Source organism: Myotis lucifugus, unplaced genomic scaffold, assembly GCF_000147115.1.
Source record: "Myotis lucifugus unplaced genomic scaffold, Myoluc2.0 scaffold_1132, whole genome shotgun sequence".
Classification (NCBI taxonomy): domain Eukaryota; kingdom Metazoa; phylum Chordata; class Mammalia; order Chiroptera; family Vespertilionidae; genus Myotis; species Myotis lucifugus.
The window spans coordinates 3,242-22,148 of record NW_005872180.1 but is presented as its reverse complement, the minus strand read 5'-3'; the positions used below and the strand labels follow the sequence as shown (position 1 = coordinate 22,148).

General features: G+C 37.9%; 1 protein-coding gene across 1 annotated transcript in view; it reads left to right on the top strand.

The window, feature by feature from the left end:
• The window catches only part of NEK5 (NIMA related kinase 5), a 54,564-nt gene extending 35,945 nt beyond the window's left edge, over nt 1-18,619 (top strand). Inside the window, exons 8-18 of the mRNA XM_023748088.1 lie at nt 313-513; nt 593-674; nt 2,181-2,311; nt 6,002-6,186; nt 8,801-8,867; nt 9,691-9,804; nt 11,539-11,625; nt 13,490-13,582; nt 16,384-16,464; nt 16,677-16,745; nt 18,446-18,619. Of these exons, the coding sequence (XP_023603856.1) occupies nt 313-513; nt 593-674; nt 2,181-2,311; nt 6,002-6,186; nt 8,801-8,867; nt 9,691-9,804; nt 11,539-11,625; nt 13,490-13,582; nt 16,384-16,464; nt 16,677-16,745; nt 18,446-18,619 (1,284 nt within the window). The remainder of the gene's footprint in view (nt 1-312; nt 514-592; nt 675-2,180; nt 2,312-6,001; nt 6,187-8,800; nt 8,868-9,690; nt 9,805-11,538; nt 11,626-13,489; nt 13,583-16,383; nt 16,465-16,676; nt 16,746-18,445) is intronic.
• The last annotated feature ends 288 nt before the right edge of the window (nt 18,620-18,907 follow it).

Here is an 18,907-nt window from a genome sequence, read left to right as displayed (position 1 = left end):
CTCTGTGTGGTGAAATTATACATATGTTCCCTGCCAATTTATAATTTTCTGTATCTTCCAGTTTTCTAGGATGCATAAATATTAATTTGATAAGAGAAAATGAAACAAAAATATTGATTTAAATAACATGGCATCTCAGTGAGTAACTGCCTATAATATCAACTCATGAAATGTTAGCTGATGAAAACAATTTAGGGTGGACCATGGTGCTTCTAACTGAACTTTAAAACATTATTTTGTTTCTTGATATTACTTTAAATACTAGGATTGAATTTTTTTATAATTTAGTGTTATTATTCCTTGTCCTTTCAGTTTGAAGGTAACAACTTACACCAGTTGGCTCTGAAGATTTGTCAGGCACATTTTGCCCCAGTATCTTCAAGGTTTTCCTGTGACCTACGGTCCTTGGTATCACAGCTCTTTAAAGTATCTCCCCAAGATCGGCCATCTATTAATTCAATTTTGAAAAGGCCCTTTTTAGAGAATCTCATTGCCAAATACTTGACTCCTGAGGTGAGTTTTGAGGTTATGCTGTCTGGATTTTGACAGAGGTTTTGGTTAGCAGGCTCTTGACACTTGTGTTTGGTTTTAGGTCATTCAAAAAGAATTCAATCATACCCTAACAGGTAGAACAAGATCATCAGTTTCTCAATCTGCTGAGAAGGTGGTCCAAGGTAAAAATGATTTAACTATAAATAAAACACATTTATTACATGTGTTTTACACAATGAGTTATAACATATGGCTGGCAACATTAGCAGGGAAATTTCACCAAATATATTGAACATGGACATTTAAAAAAATATGAGCAATATCTGCAGGAGACAAAATCCTCTTGTCCAGCGGTGACTTGTGGGTGTGCCTGTACATCTAGCTGCATGACCTGGAAGAGTCAGCTCCTCTCTTCTCATTAGTCAGGAGACTTTATAAAGCAGTGGATTTGCTAATGAAAAGATGTTTGAAGAGGTAGAATCCAAACTTAACTTTTGTGTAAGGAAGGTATAGAGAGTAAGAGAGGATCAGAGATAGACATGGATGAGGAAATGAAACTTATTTTTTTGAAATAGAGAGGGTGGACTGCCAATTAAGAATTCTCTTGGAAAGGCCCAATGGAGCTGAAGTTAGGATCTTGGAGAGAACCATAACTATGTGACCCCCCAAAGAAAGCAGGTGATACTTTATGGTAATGTTAAGTAGAATAAATTTTAGTGTCAAGAATCAGCTGATGACATGATGAGGAGCAGGATTGAGCCATAAACAAATGTCTTTAAAGAATAAGGAGATGTAGAAAATCTCTCTAACGTATCAGTGATAGGGAAATACTATTCACTATTATAGAGAAACTAAAATTGAGGAAAGTTATAAAGGGAAAATTAATAAATTAACCCTTTTACTATGTTTAATTTGATTTGGCACTGTTACTTATTGTTTTAGATTGAGAATGTTTAGAAAGTAGGCAAGTACAGGATGAGAGAAAGTGCATTGTCCACATCTCTAATATGGGAAAGATAGGAAAACAAGAACAAATTTTGATGGTGACAAAGAAAACATATTAGACATATGCAAATATTTCAAATAACAATGTGATATGAATGGTGTGGCCTGATAATTCAAACTCTGATGACTGCATTTAATTACTTATGCCATTACCTTATGCATATTGTTTCTGTAAATGTTAATATTCATTTTTAATTTTAAAAAAAGTAGTATTATATATCGCCCTGGCTGGTGTGGCTCGGTTGGTTGAGCATTGTCCCATGCACCAAAGGATTGCTGGTTCAATTCCCAGTCCAGGTGCGTGCCCAAGTTGCAGGTTCAATCCCGGGGGCGGGGGTGGGGGGGTGGAGGGCGTATGGTAGGCAGCTGATCCATGTTTCTCTCTCTCTCTTTTTCTCCCTCTCCCTTCCTCTCTCTCTAAAATCAATAAAAACATATATTTTAAAGTATTATTATATATTACTAGAAATATGTAAAGAGATACTGGAAAAATGGTTTTCTCCATTCAAAGAAAATGCATAATAATTTTTCATCAGTACTTCTCTCACTGGGAATAAATGTCTCTGGGTAAAGTAAACTTACTGTGCTGTGAAGTGTCCCCTATGTTTATACTCACACAAGCATCAGTGTTAAAGGTGTGAAAATTTTTAAAAATTGAAGTTGTTTTCTTTTGGTTAAATAAGATTTTAAAATACAGAAAATGAGATTCCAGAAGTGCTTACCAAGATCAAGAATGTCAGTGCCAAATAAAACGAAGGATATAATATATGGATATGAATGGAGACAACCAGCTGGAGCCCAGAAGCCCATATCTGTAAGTTGTACTAAACACTTTTTTTTTTTTTTGCAGATGGTATATTCTACAGACCTACTTACACATGTTTATGTGGTACATTGGTTTTTCTTTTTTTTATAGAGAGTGGAAGGGAGGGGGAGAGACAGAGACAGAAAAATATCAATGTGAGAGAGAAACATCAATGTGAGAGAGACACATCAATTGGTTGCCAATCAGGGCCAGGGATCGAGCCCGCAACTGAGGTACATGCCCTGACCAGAATCGAACCTGGGACACTTCAGTCCACAGGCTAATACTCTATCCACTGAGCCAAACCAGCTAGGGCTGGAATCTATTAGTTTTGTACTTACAATAAATTCTTTTTGTAATGAGTATTAGAGTGGTACTTTACTGGACAACTTCTAGTTGTTAGACTTTTTAAAACAATGCTATATTTTCTTATAAGTATTCTATAAATTAGTTTTAGTTTTCTTTTTATAACTAAAATTCTTTTAACTACTTTAAATAAATAAGGTTTTCTATATAAGACAAGTGAGTAGCATAGTAGCAGAAATATTATGCATTTCATACTCATTTAAAAAATATATTTTTTATTGATTTCAGAGAGGAAAGGAGAGGGAGAGAGAAACATCAATGATGAGAGATAATCATTGATCAGCTGCCTCCTGCATGCCCCACACTGGAGATCGAGCCAGCAACCCGGGCATGTGCCCTTACTGGGAATCAAACTGTGACCTCCTGTATGCTCAACCACTGAGTCATGCCAGCTGGGCGTATTTCATACTCTTAAATCTGACATGTTCTATATTATTGAGAATTGTTTATTATATAATTATCAATCTGTTCCTAGATTGTTTATGCTTAGTTATTTCAATACACTTCCACAGAGTGTTGAATCTTTTTTTAAAAATATATTTTTATTGATTTCATTTGTTTCCAGGAAGTTTTTTATTTCTTCCCTGATCACATTGTTAACCCATTCATTGCTTAATAACATGTTACTTAGCCTCCATGGCTTTGTGTGTTTTTCAGGTTTTTTTTCTTGTAATTTATTTCTAGTTTCAAACCATTATGGTTAGAGAAGATGTTTTATATTATTTCAGTCTTCTTAAATTTATTGAGACTTGTTTGGTATCCTAACATGTCTATCTTAAAAAATGTTCTATGTGCACTTGAAAAGAATGTACATTCTGCTGCTCTGAAGATATCAATTAAATCCATGTGATATGGTGTGTCCTTTAAGGTTGCTCTTTCCTTGTTGATTTCTGTCTGGAAGATCTATTTGTTGATATCAATGGGCTGTTAAAATCCCTTCCTATGACTGTATTACTGTCAACCTCTTCTTTTATGCCCAACAGAATTTGCTTTATACATTTAGGCGCTCATATGTTGGGTGCATAAATACTTAAATGGGTTATATACTCTTGTTGGATTGTTCCCTTTATCATTTGCAGTGTTATTCTTTGTCTCTTACTATAGCCTTTGTTTGAAGTCTATTTTGTCAAATATAAGTTTTGCTACCACAGCTCTTTTTTCATTTCCATTTACATGTGATATCTTTTTTCCTTCCCTTGATTTTTAGTCTGTATCTTTTGTTCTGAGGTGGGTCTCTAGTAGACAGCATATATATGGGTCCTGTTTTCTTATCCATTCATTTACCCTATCTATTTCATTGGAGCATTTAAGCCTTTGTCATTTAAAGTGATTATTGATAGATACATATTTTTCATCATTCTATTCTTTAACTATGTTCCTCTGTTGTGTTTTCTTTAAAAAGATCCTTTAACATGTCTTGTAATACTGGTTTGGTGTTAACAAACTCTTTTAGCTTTTTCTTGTCTGGGGAACTCTTTATTTATCCTTCAATTTTAAATTATAGCCTTGCTGGGTAAAGTAGCCTTACTTGTAGGTCCTTGATTTTCATCACTTTGAATATTTCATGCCAATCCTTTCTGGCCTGAAATGTTTCTGTTGAGAAAACAGCTGACAGTCATGGTAGCTCCCCTGTAGGCAATGAATTATCTTTCTCTTGCTGCTTTTAAGATTCTCTCTTTGTCTTTAACCTTTGCCATTTTAATTATGATGTATCTTAGTGTGAGCCTCTTTGGGGTCATCTTGTTTGGAACTCTCTGTGCTTCCTGGACTTGTATGTCTTTTTCCTCCACCAGTTTAGGGAAGTTTTCTGTCATTATTTCTTCAAATAAATTCTTGATCCCTTGCTCACTCTCTTCTCTTTCTGGTATCCCTGTGATGTGGATGTTGGTATGCTTACTGTTGTCCCAAATGTCCCTTAAACTGTCCTCATTTTTAAACATCGTTTTTCTTTTTGCTGCTCTGATTATGTGTGTTCTGCTACCTTGTCTTCCAAATCACTATTTTGATCCTTTGCTTCATCCAACCTACTGTTTTTTTCCCTTCTTGCCTATTCATCATTCCAGATATTGTATTCTTCATTTCTGATTAGTTCTTTTTTTATGGCATCTAGGTCTTTTTTATGCTGCTGTAGTTCTAAGTTCTCTGAGCAGCCTTATAACCATTTTAAAAAATATGTTTTTACTGATTTTTAGAGAGAGAGAGGAAGGGAGAGGGAGAGAGAAAAACATTGATGTGAGAGAGAAATATCGTTCGGCTGCCTCTGGCATGCCCCCTACTGGGGGCCAAGCCTGCAACCCAGGCATGTGCTCTGACTGCAAAGCGAATTGGCATCCCTTCGATGCATTGGATGATGCCCAACCAACTGAGCCACACCAGCCAGGGCCTTATAGCCATTTTTAAAAACTATATCTGGTCAATTGCTTGCCTCTATTTCATTTAGCTCTTTTTTCTAGAGATTTATCCTGTTCTTTCATTTGGGGCATGTTTTTTGTCTCCCTATTTTGGCTCTTTCTTTGTGTTTATTTCTATGTACTAGATATATCTACCATGACCCCCAGTCTTAGTAGGGTGGCCTCATGTAGTAGGTGTCCTTTGGGACCCAGTGGTGCAATTTCCTTGATCACCTGTGCTGGGTGCTCCAGGATTGTCCCTTGTGTGGGTTATGTGGGCCCTCCTGTTGTAATTGAGTCTTGATTGCTATTGACCCCTTCATGCATGGGGTCGACCTTCAGTCTTGTTGACTGTGAGGATGAACCCCCAACAGAGTGTGTGAACTGCTGTGCAGATGCTGATCACAGAGCAGAATTTGCTTCAGCAGGTTCAGTGCCCGTCGAGATCTCCCTTTGGATATGCCACTTGTGAAGCTTATTGTATCCTGATCTGATGTTGTCTAAAGGTGGCCACTGGGTTTATTAGTTCTGGGGCCTCTTGGGAGGGATTTTGGTGTAGGCCAATGTCAGACACTGCCTATGACTGGCCTTGATTCACCTGTTTGGAGCTACAAAGCAATCCACAGTTTTTGGCTCACTCTACTGGGCCTGGGCATGAGTGGGAAGGATCAAACTGCACACCAAGGGTGGCTTTACCAGCTCTGGGCACAGGGGCAAGTCAGCAAAAGTCCCAAGGAACCCTGAGACCTGCCTCTACCAGCTGGATAAATATTTTTTAATTCTAGGATTTGGAGATTCTAAAATTATTTTAATCTGGAAACAATTCCAGAGCAAAAACAACAAAATGTACGTTCAATGCCTTGTCTTAATTATGGTCACTATCAGACTTTCAATTATTATAGATTTGTATTTTTAAAATTTTCTTTTCTTATTAATTCCTCAGATAAAAATGGTAGAAAGGCCCAAACATGCTGGAGTGTGTGGCCATTATGATTATTACTATGCTCAACTTGACTTGTTAAGGAAGAGATATCATGAACCACATTACCACTGTGTTCCTCATGAAGATACCAGAGTTAAGGAGAATTATAGTCAGGAAGAAAGCAGCAGTCAATCACCAGGCCAATGGTAATGTGATTGTCTATTTTAAACTTTGGTCCTCTGAAAACATCTTGATATATCAACATTCTTTACTCTGTACTCCTTCTAAATTCTCCTAAAATAAATAATCCAAGAACTTCCAAACTCTTCATTTCAAATACGTAATTCTCAGTTCCCTTGACTGTTTTTATTCATTTTTTTGTTTTTATTAAAATGTTTTTCAATTACATTTGACATAAAATATTATATTAATTTCAGGTGTACAACATAATGATTAGACATTTATAAAGTGACTATTGCAATAATTCCTTAACCCCTTTCCATCCAAGTCTGATGTAACTTATCTTCTTACTCAAGTAGCCATTTAACTATGGGCGCAGGTTTCTACTCTTGGATTTTTAATATTTTTTCTTCTTTGTAGTAAATTTCACTGCCTGGAACTCATGAAGATAGTTGTATATGTATCATATTCCAAAGAGGTTATTAATATTCATCATTAATGATTGACTTATAATTAAATTATCATTTGAGACATATTAGAAATTAAGATATATTTCATTCAGCATTTATATTTTTGGGATTTTTTTTCAGAATATGGATGTATTACAAAGAAAATAATACAATTAAATGGCTGTTATGGAAGACTTTCAAAGAGTTTGTTCCAGAACAAATTTTTGCATATCTACAATATTTTCTATTCTTTATTTCACACCAATTTCAGTGTTCCTGTGTTCAGAGTAATTAATACCCATCCACAGTCCTGAAGACCTCAGTCATTTTTTAAAAAATGGTCTTACCATCACATTTTTTCTTTCAGGGGTGAGAAATTGCTAACTTTTGGTAACTGTGGTCATTATCTATTGTTGAAATATTGGATGAATAATGAAAAATACAAGACTATGTGGTGGTAGGCCCATAAGATAATTAATGAAAAGAGTAACTATGGGAAAAGTACATGTTTAATTTTAAAAGATATTGGGTGCTGTTATAATTTTATACATCTTAATAACACATTTTCAATGACCTCCATGATTATCAAAAGTTGTGTGTTCCACTAGTTCAAATTATAATATTCATGTAGGACTCAACTAATAAGTATTTTACATAGGTGCCACCACAATATCCCTTGCCCTTTCCCAGCCACAGGAAAAATGTCTTCTACCCTTTGCCTAGATATGAGAGCTATGAAACTATCAATTATTTTATTATAGATAGTTTTATCTCTCAAACTTTCACATAACATGGTAGAAAAATTCTTCTCTTTCCTGAATACTGCTGCCCATAATATGCCCCATCCTACAGTAGCCCAGGATGCCCCTCTGATGACTTGACTAGTAACCCTCTACTAATGGTTATTCCAGGCTCTCACTTCCAGCTTTCTCACTCTCTGAGTTCTGATTCCATGGGAATCGAGTGTTGATATACTTGTCTGGAGAAAGAGGAATCTGTGTAGGGTTGGGGTGTGTGTGAGAGAGAGAGAGTGAGATGAAGGAAGAGGAGGAGGAGGAGGAGGAGGAGGAGGAGAAGAAAGAAGAATAAGAGAGGAGAGACAGAGAAATATAGAGAATGTACTTTGGACAGCTCCTGGGTGACTGAATAGTTTTTCTCATGAAAATATTGTTATGCCCACCACTTAGGTTCCTGAGAGACATGAAGCTACACATTAACCTCATTTGATTTCAGCATTATAAGTGTCAGACACTGGCCAGACACCTGTACAGACCTAACCTACTCTCATCCTCATATCAATTCCTCTGAAATAGTATCGTGCCCGTTTTACATATGAGGAACGAAGGCCCAGAGACCTTAATAAGCCTGTCATTTCATCATATTTCTAAATGGCTGACTTATTATCTTGACTCTTCATAAACTGGGGACTGCTCATCATGTTGTTCCCAAAGGAGTTATTTCTGAAACGATAGTTCTGGTTTTGGAGCCCTAGAATTTACTGGTGTTCCAAAGAACTTTATCACGTAGTTTATACCATGATCTGAAATGTGGTAGTTTTTATTTAGCATCAGTAATTACAGAAATTCTTAGCAGGAAATTTTGCAAAAAATAAATATATAGAGAACATAGGTTGATATAAACTTAAAAATGGGTTGATCAGAATTGTGCTGGAAAAATACCTTAAACATTGTGAGATACAGTAAAGCCTCATTTTTTATTCATTAAGGATTTGTATGCCAGCATGAGGAGTGGAGGTAAAGTGATGGGACACTATCCTGCTCTCAAGGAGCTCAGAGTGTAGTGTGGGAAACATAACAGCAGCCACCAGCCAAATAAGGGGTGACAAGGCTGTAGATTAGAGGCCTGCACAGAGCATGAGAAGGTCCTGATATGGTGTGTTTTTTCCCCTCTAACATATTATGAACTGTAGAAGAACAGATTCCAGTCCTTCTGGGTCAGAATAGTTTTCTGTTTTATTCTCTCCTATTCTCTTTATATCCCTTTCTTTTTGTTTCCAAAGATCTTCTTTTCCAATGTATACATTCTGAAACTTTGAGCTACCTCTTGAACTCAGAACTTCAAGTCACAGGTGAATTGTGAATCTCATTATTAAGTTAAAAATCCACTTGTCAAATCGGTGACTAAGACTAGTTAAAATTTCCACTCAAGCTCAACATTTTTATTTCCCAAGGCCTGCCGAATACCTTCAGAGGAAATTTGAAGCTCAGCAATATAAGTTGAAAGTAGAAAAGCAACTGGTGAGTAAAATACCAAATATAAGAGGCAATCAGGAATTTCCTAATAGTGTCTCTGTTCATAAATATTAATGAATCCTTAAGTCAAAGTTCATTCCATATAAAAGATCAAGACTACCCTCCACCTTCCTTAGCTTTTAATAGCTTAAAGAAGAATAATGGGAATAGGCTTGAATCAGGGTCTGGGAATCCTGGTTTCTTCCCTGGCTCTATCATTTGCTGTGTAATCTTAGGCAGGTCATGCAACCTCTCTGAGCCTCAATTTCCTGTTCTATAAATGATAGTTGTGGAGTAGATGAGCTTTAGCTCCCCTTCTGTGTTGCAGTTCTTTGATTCTATTTTATTAGAATTCTATACATTTTAAAAAAGTGACTATTATTTTTTACTTGAATTGAAAGTTAACATTCATTGTTAAGTATAGTGTTAAAATTTTGGGGTTGAGGGAGGTTGGATATGCATTCTATTTGTATCGTTCTTACTTTGAACTTCTTCTTAAAGGTCCAGTTCTACTCCCCTAATCTCATGCTCTAGGGATTGCTAAACTTTTACTGAATTTTAATTTAACAATTATAATTTTCCAGTTCAGAAAATGAATCTAGATATCTCATATGGTAGCATAAAATATTGATTGCCTGGGATAAACAACACAAATGGTTTGATTAATTTTCTCTAATTTTTTAATGTTTTGTACTTAAGACAATTTTGCTGCTCACTCTAAAAAACTCTCAAATATGAGTTTAATTGTTTAAAGAAAAAGGTCAAGGTCAGATCAGAATATGTTTCCTAATGTAAGCATGTTTTATAAATGATTTCATTCAAATAATAGGGTCTTCGTCCGTCTTCTGCTGAGCCAAATCACAGGAGACAAGAGCTAAGAAGGAATGGAGAAGAGCCTACATTCCAGGAGTTGCCATTCAGGAGAAACAAAATGAAGGAACAGGTTAAAAGCAGTCTGATTCCCGGGCCACCCTTGTACTTATATCATTGGCTTTTGTACTGTGTACGGTACATGCCTGAGAGAGCCTGTTGCACAAATACTTGTTGGACAGCCTTGTGTGAAGCACCATGCTGGTGATTTTAGGAGATACAGAGAGATATATTTCACCTTTTCTGAGAATACAGCATAGCTAAGTTCCTAAAGACTTTTTACTTGGGATTGATAAAGTAACTGCCATCATTAACAGTTTTGAAATTTGTATTAGTTACCTAGGGCTGCCTTAAAGCACAGCAAACAGGGTGGTTTAGTACAACAGAAATTCATTGCCTCACAGTTCTGGAGGCTAGAAGTTCAAAATCAAGGTGTTGGCAGGTCCAAGTTGCCTCAGGAACCTCAAGGGAAGCGGTTCTCAACCTGTGGGTCGCGACCCCTTTGGCGGTCGAACGACCCTTTCACAGGGGTCGCCTAAGACCAGCCTGCATATCAGATATTTATATTACGATTCATAACAGTAGCAACATTACAGTTATGAAGTAGCAACGAAAATAATTTTATGGTTGGGTCACGACATGAGGAACTGTATTTAAAGGGCCAGAAGGTTGAGAACCACTGCTCTAGGGGAACCCTTCTTCGCCTCTTCCTAGATTCTGGTGGTTTGTCAGCAATCTTTGGCAATCCTTGACTTACAACTGCATATATTCATTCTCTGCCATTGTCACATGGTGTTTTCCCTGTGTGTGTCTTCATATGGCCACCTTCTTAAAAGGACAGCAGTCATACTGGATTAGGGGCCCACTCTACTCCAGTGTGACCACATCTTAGCTTAGCTAATTATGTCTGCAATGATGCTCTACCAAATAAGGTCACATTCTGAGGTACTGGGCATTAGGACTCCAACATATCTTTTCTGGGGGAGAAAATTCTACCCGTAACAGGATTGTATATAAAAATAGGATATATAAAGTAATTGAGATTATGTATCACAGGGAGTGAAGTACCACAGCCAAAATGTAAGGTGGTTATTATCTTTAGGAGCAACAGGTTTTCTAATTCTGATTATATATCCCACATTTTATTTTATTTATTTTTTAAATTGTTTTATTGCTTAAAGTATTACAAAGAGTATTATATATGTCTCCTTTTTTTTTTTCTCCCCTTGACCTTCCCCTAGCCTCCCATACCCCCCAGTGTCTTGTGTCCATTGGTTATGCTTATATGCATGCATACAAGTCCTTCGGTTGATCTCTTACCCACCCCCCCAACCCACCCTGGCCTTCCCGCTGTAGTTTGACAGTCTGTTCGATGTTGCTCTGCCTCTGTATCTATCTTTGCTCATTAGTCTATAATGGTCTTAATTATCCATAAATGAGTGAGATCATGTGGTATTTTTCCTTCATTGACTGGCTTATTTCACTTAACATAATGCTCTCCAGTTCCATCCATGCTGTTGCAAATGGTAAGAATTCCTTCTTTTTTATAGCAGCATAGTATTCCATCGTGTAGATGTACCACAGTTTTCTAATCCATTCATCTGCTGATGGGCACTTAGGCTGTTTCCAGATCTTAGCTATGGTAAATTGTGCTGCTATGAACATAGGGGTGCATGTATCCTTTCTGATTGGTGTTTCTGTTTTCTTGGGTATATATCCCACATTTTAAAACTGTAGGTTGTATAGAGATTATTTTGTTAAATTGTTCACAGACATTTAAAATTTGTGGATTGGGATTGCTTTCTAGGAATATTGGAAGCAGTTAGAGGAAATACGCCAACAGTACCACAATGACATGAAAGAAATTAGAAAGAAGATGGGGAGTGAACAAGAGGTAAATAAGTTCATTCTCCTAAAAGAAACATCGTATTATTGATTTAGAGCTAACTAAATTGAGCAGGTGTTAAAAGTAATGATTTCATAGAAAAGATAACTTTTTATCATGCACATTTTTAAATAGGAAAATTGTCAGATCTTATTGAAGCTTTGCTTTGTTGTGGTTTACTTCAGGCTACACAGATGATGAAGGCATCTGACATTCTCAGTTAGGAAGGGTGATTATGAAAAATGCTTGTTAATTGTTTCTCTCATGAATTAGTCAATAATTATTGACTGGGCAGCCACACTACACCAGAACTGGATTAGATGCATTAAGTAAGTTCATTCCCATAGGGTGGAAAAAAGACCAGCATTTACTGAATTCTGTGCAGTTGAGATGATTCTTGAAAATCCCTTAAAGGAATCACATTGGAGCTCATTCTTTCATCTTTTAGGACACTGCTTTTTCAGTAGAACTCCTAATGAAATAGTTGGCCTGTGTTTGGAGACCATGTTATATAAAAAATACATGGTATTTAAATACTAGAAACACCCTCTGTGCTCAGGAATGCTTCTCCTATGAGAGGCCTGTGGGCACTGAGACTGGACAAGACACAGCTGGGCTCCCATCTTACTGGTACTTGGGCTGCATACTCATTGAGTAAACCATCACACTGCTGCTGAAGTTGATCTTTCTCTCCCCGTCTCCCCCACCCCTGAGTGCCTTAGATGAATTAATACTGGTGAAATGAGCGTATGGTACAATTCAGTTGTATGTACTAGAGCAGCGGTTCTCAACCTGTGGGTCGCGACCCCTTTGGGGGTCGAACGACCTTTTCACAGGGGTTGCCTACGACCATCGGAAAACACATATATAATTACATATTGTCATACTCTGGTTTCTCTTCAGATCGCATAAATCTTTTGCCTTTTAATTACATATTGTTTTGTGATTAATCACTATGCTTTAATTTGTAACAATGAAAATACATCCTGCATATCGATATTTACATTATGATTCATAACAGTAGCAAAATTACAGTTATGAAGTAGCAACAAAAATAATTTTATGGTTGGGGGTCACCACAACATGAGGAACTGTATTAAAGGGTCGCGGCATTAGGAAGGTTGAGAACCACTGTACTAGAGCTTCACATGCTTTATCTCATTTACTCCCTATACGGAAAAGTTAAGTACCTCATCCACACAAGGCAAACTAAATATATACCTGATTCTAAAACCTCTGCTCTTTCTAGCATATGCTCTTCTACTCATAAATAGTTGGAAAGATAAGACACACATGTATAAGGCAGTTTTTGAATAAGACTGAATATAGTTAAGCTCTGTAAGTGCATTGGAGGAAGAATGAGCAGCCTGAGGTTTTCATGGAAGAGGAAAGGTGGAGCCTAAATTGGGTGTGAGAAGGAGTAGAGTTCAGAGAGGCAGGGCTAAGGAGGAGGCATTCTGAAAGACCATGCAAAGGTCCAAATGGAAGACTACATGTGCTGGGAGGGGCAGGTTGGAGGTGGTTCTCTTCAGAGCAGAGGCTTGGTTGATAGTGGGAAGCCTTATACCATTGTCAGCCTTACTTTTAAAGTAGGTCTGTGATAGAAAACCTGAGTCAAGGACAGATGGAGAGTGGACATTTCTAGAGAGACCATGAAATAAGCACGTGGGGAATTGGGAAGACCAAGGCAGCCATAGTGAAAAGGAGCCATAAACAGATCTTTATCCAGCCACTGCCATTGTTCGTCCCTGGGACAGCGGGTGGAAAGCATTTCCTCACTAGATCCCATTTACACCCTGGCCAAGGTTCATTCAATAGCCTTCAAAACTGATGCAGAATCAATCTTGTTGATTGTGTGTAATTTGTGTTAAAGGAAGACTCAAAAATAAGTCATAAAACCTATCTGGTGAAGAAGAATAACCTGTCCACCCACCAAGAGACACCCGAGGAAGAAGCACCTGTGCAGGTGATGGTTATTATTAGACATGTATATGTTTCCCAGTGAGTTTTCCCTAGCCTGGTGATCCTTACCCCTTATAGTGTAGTATAATCATGTGGGACAATATCTAAAAACTCCAATGCCTGGTCTGGGGCGGGCCCAGGCATCCTGTTTTCAGAAGTTGACTGGGTGATTGAGTGTGCAGCCAAGTTTCAGAACTGCTCTTGTGAATGTATGAGGGTTCAGCTTTCTGGATGGTATTGAAGTCAGGGACTCAGACACATTGGTTAACTTCTGTTTCAACTTTACATTTTTGGAGAGAGTAGAGAACTGGTCAGAGCTGAATTGTCAAATGGCTCTTGAGAGTTTTTTTTCTCTTCTTCTGGGAGGTCTTTTACCTTTTTCTTCAAGGTGCCTCTGGGCTTGAGTTAGGGCAGGTGAGTTAGGGTAGGTGAGTTAGGACAGGTGAATTAGGGCAGGTGAGTTAGGGCAGGTGAGTTAGGGTAGGTGAATTAGGGCAGTGTTGAGTGAAGGCTGAAGGCCTCCTTGAATGTTTTCTTTTGTGAAAGACCCTGAGACCTTCACATGATGCCAGAGAGATCTAAAGTGGACTGAGGTTGAATTTGCACCCAATGAGGTAAATGGGACTTAGGAGTCTAAGATAGTTGTATTTTAAGGAAAATAAAGAAATATGATACATGTACAGTTCAGACAACCAGACTACACAATCAAATCAGACAACCACCTTCACAAATATAAGTAAAATACAAAGTCACAGTCCTGTTTCAGAGTTCATAATACTTCAAGGCAGAAAAACCCCTTCCCAAGGTAGCAGGGCAAACAACTAATAATGATTCAAACAGACACATGCTTTAGTGAAGTACATACAAAGGCTGTGGTAATATAGGTGAAGCAGTAGTTGATTCTAAGGGAGAGATGATGGAGACATGCTGTGCAATAGTGGAGAGAAGATAGCATTAACAATACACACACAGCCGAACCGGTTTGGCTCAGTGGATAGAGCGTCGGCCTGCGGACTGAAGGGTCCCGGGTTCGATTCCGGTCAAGGGCATGTACCTTGGTTGTGGGCACATCCCCGGTGGGGGGCGTGCAGGAGGCAGCTGATCGATCTCTCTCATCGATGTTTCTGGCTCTCTATCCCTCTCCCTTCTTCTCTGTAAAAAATCAATAAAATATATTTAAAAAACAAACAAAAAAAAAAAACCAAAAAAAAACAAAACAATACACACACAGAGACACCAAGGAGAGTCATAAATTTCTGGCTTGAAAGGGATAGAACCACTTCCTAAAATGGGGAAGAGAGTAGGGAGTGGGCTTGTGGTGAGGGGCAATGAAGAGATCCCTTTGGCCCTGGCCAGCGTGGCTCAGTTGGTTGGGTGTTGTCCCAGGCACTGAAAGGTTGCTGGTTTGATTCCCAGTCAGGCCATATGCCTAGGTTGTGGGCTCAATCTCCAGTGGGGAGTTTGCAGGAGGCAGCTGATCCATGTCTCCCTCTCAGATCTCTCTCTCTCTCTCAATTACAAATATAAAAAACATATAGTTCCCATTGGACATGTTAAATTGGACATGTTGATTAGAGAAGATCTGAGATTGCATACCTGCTTCGGGGCCTTTGGCCTCCTGCTCCCTCTGATGGAATATGCTTTTCCCAGACCTTCATATGCCAAGGTCCTACTTCATTCTAAGGCTTAAAGCAAAGAGCAGTAGTCTTTTCCTGCATTGCTCTCACCCCACGCTATGCCATTACCCTATTTTATTTCCTTTAGGGCAGCAGTTGCCAACCTTTCGGACCTCACAGACCACCAAGTGGTCTGTGGACCACCAGTTGGCGACCACTGCTTTAGGGCACTCAACACTTTCTGAAATTATGCTGTTACTTTGTTAATTCATTTATTACCTATCTTACTCTAGTAAGTTCTATGTCAGCAGGGAATTTTCAGTCACATTCACTGCACTAGCCCATTGGACAGTGTCTGGCCATAGTGGGTGCTCAGTATGATTTGTGGAATGAATATTGAAGTAAGCAGTTGAATATGTGAGTCTGAAGCTCAGAGGGGAGGAAAGATCAAGCCTGAAGATACACGTTTAAGAATCATTGCATAAAGATAGCTCTTAAATCCATAGGAATTACTTAAACCCTCTTGTACTGAGGAAGAAAGGAGCAGAGGCCCTAGGGCTGAACCCTGGAAAAGCTCAGTATTTACAGTTCGCCTCTCAACTATCTTTGAAATTCTTGTCAAGGTTTATAGCCCTCTCCTTTCTTTATACTGTAATGAGCTGTGTACCTTTCTTGTTTTCCTTATTAAGATCATAAAACTCTTCAGGAAAGGATCCTATAGTCAAAATTACATTTTTTAATTAAATTAGGTTGTACACATTGCAATGTCAGTGTTAAGTGTATTAATATTTTGAGTTAATGAACACTCCCCCAAGTTTTAGTGAATTATTAGTAAAGGCATGTTTTTATTTTCAAATCAATCATCAGATTCAATCCAGAAATTAAATAATGTAAACATACCATGCTGTGATTTCAGATGGAATCCTATATAACAAAAGTGTAGTATGCAAATTGTCCCCTCGACTGGAGTTCTTCCAGGAGTTCAACCAGGGGGTGGGCTGGCCAGGGGAAGGGAGGGAGGCCCTGGTGCTGGCAGGTAGCCGGGGGAAGGAAGGGAGGCCCCGGCCGGCAGCCGGCAGCAGCTAGGGACCCTACCAGTACACGAATTTCGTGCACTGGGCCTCTAGTGAAAATATAATTGTTTGATCAATATTAAATGCTATATGTTAATTTTTCTCTAAACTTTCAGGATATTGAAAGAGACTTGAAAAAAATTAGACTTCAGAACATAAAGGAAAGTAAAATTCCAGAACAAAAATATAAAGCTAAGGTAATAAACATTTAGTCTTTGGTTTCATATTAAAAAGCTGTCTGGGGGCACAATCAGGGTTGCCTATAGGATTTTCCTCCTACTAGTTTACAGAATTGCTTTATTTTGTAATGTTATACTATTGGTTTTAAGTATCTATAATGTCAAATAGGGAGTTATAATTTGAAGGTTTTTATTGGATTGCTAAACTAAGATTTTTTTCTTACTTCTAGAGAGGAGTAAAGTTTGAAATTAATTTAGACAAATGTATTTCTGATGAAAATATCCTTGAAGAGGAAGAGGTATGTCATTAAGTACATATTTCCATTAGTAGGCATGAGAAAATGAGTATCTTAGTAGCATGTTTCATGACATTTTTTCATGGGGGGAGGAGAATTTTCTTAAATCTTCCTAGAAGGATCTCTGGTGTTCAAATAAGTGTTCCAAAATACTTCATCTTCTCATTCTTTTTGTACTTGAGGTTATTCTCTTACATGGACCATTTCAACTTAATTTATTTTTCTTTTATAAAGTATTTATTTTCCTATAATATTAACTTTTAATCATAGCATAATTAAAATAGAAGACATAATACATAGTCAACAACTAATATACTTGTCTAAAAAATTGAGCAGGTACCCTGAAACCATAAACATTTATTTCAGGTCTTTACACTGGTCTTTGGGTAAAGCTCAGTTATGCATTTAGGCTCTCGTTGATACAGCAATAAATGCGCAATTACAGTAAACTCAAACCTCATTTTATTACTTGAATTCAACATCTTTTTTAATCTCACTTTTTACTAGACCTGCTAACAGATATCAAAATCAACTGATTTGTGTTTCCATTTCACCTTCTCTCAATTTGTTTTTTAAAGTACCAAAAGTTAAGTATGTATATATATGTTCTATTTAATACCTGATAGCCAATTTCTTTCTTTCATGTTCTTCATTAGCTTAACATTTTTAATGTTATAATTTCTTTCTGATTTGTGTGTGTGTGTGGTGAAGGACCAGTATTTTTTTAATAGACTTTCATGTTATAGAGCAGTCATGGCAAAGTTGAGTGGAAGGTACAGACAGAGATTTCCCACATATCATTGCCCCCACAAATGCACAGCCTCCCCTACCATCAACATCCCCCACAGGAGTGGAACATACCTTACAACTGATTAATCTACAGTGACACTGGGGTTCACTCTTGGGATTGTACATGCTATGTGTTTGGACAAATAGATAATTACATGTATCCACCATTGTAATATCATGCCAAGTATTTTCACTGCCCTAAAAACCCACTGGGCTCCACCTATCTTTCAGAGTTTTACTAGCATTTTGCTACATGAGACTTCGTTACAGTGGTAATAATTAGCACTCACCACTATTTAACCATTAGGTCTCTAAATGTCCCAGAGCTGTGAGTATCAGAGGGGAGCAGATATGGGTCTGTTTCTGGGCTGGAACCTGAGGAGTGATACACCCACAGTGCTTCTGTGAAGTGAGGCACGAACGCTGACCTGCTAGGATAAAAGAATAGAATCCAAAAAGTTTTATCTACCAGAGTGTTCATCCTTTGTTATTCTATGTTTTGATATGCTTGAAACACAGTGATCATTTTTGTATTGATTATGGAGTATGTATTAGGAGCAGTTTTGGGGACCCAATTAGGAATGTTGTATACTTAAAACAGGGCGTGAAGCAGATAACCTTGAGAATTCTGTAAAATGAAGTACAGTAGGATATTATAGAAGATAGGAAGTCTGGATAAAAGTAAGTTGCCATATGATCAGTGCTTGTTACTATTGCCAAGGCAAAGAAATTAAACCATTCTTGTTTCTATCTTGTTCCAACATAGTTCCACTTTTAAAACTTTACTGATTTATTTGTTCAATATAGACATATTAAATATTTGCTATATATCTTGATAAAAGTTATTGCTGGGAACACAAACATTTTTTTCTAAATATGGCTTATTTCTCTTGAAACACTATGGATTGCTTTAGGCCATAGACATGCTAAATGAAACTTTGACCTTTGAGGATGGCATGAAGCTTAAGGAAAATAAATGTATAAAGGAGCATGAGGATTACACAGATGAAGCATTGGAAAAACTCTGCTCAGAAGCAGGTACGTGTACCTTAAAAGCTGTAGATGAGAAGGAACTGTTTTGTTATTAATCCATCTCAGAGTCTCTCCTGCACTGTCACCTGTCCCCTTGCTCTCCCTGAGCTGGGCAGAGACCTGACTCCGCTGCCTCTGCCTACCCCTCGGGGTCCAAGCTCCCTGAGACTTAGCCCTCCTCTCTTGCTCCATCCATACTGTCTCCTTGGGCAGTTTCACCCACTCCTTCAGCTTCAGTTCTCCCAGCCAGCAGCTCCACATGCATCCATGTTTTGCATTATCTGCTGGAAAGCTCCCTGGACAAGTCCCACTAGCATCTCAGTCTCAGCGTGTGTGCAGTCAAA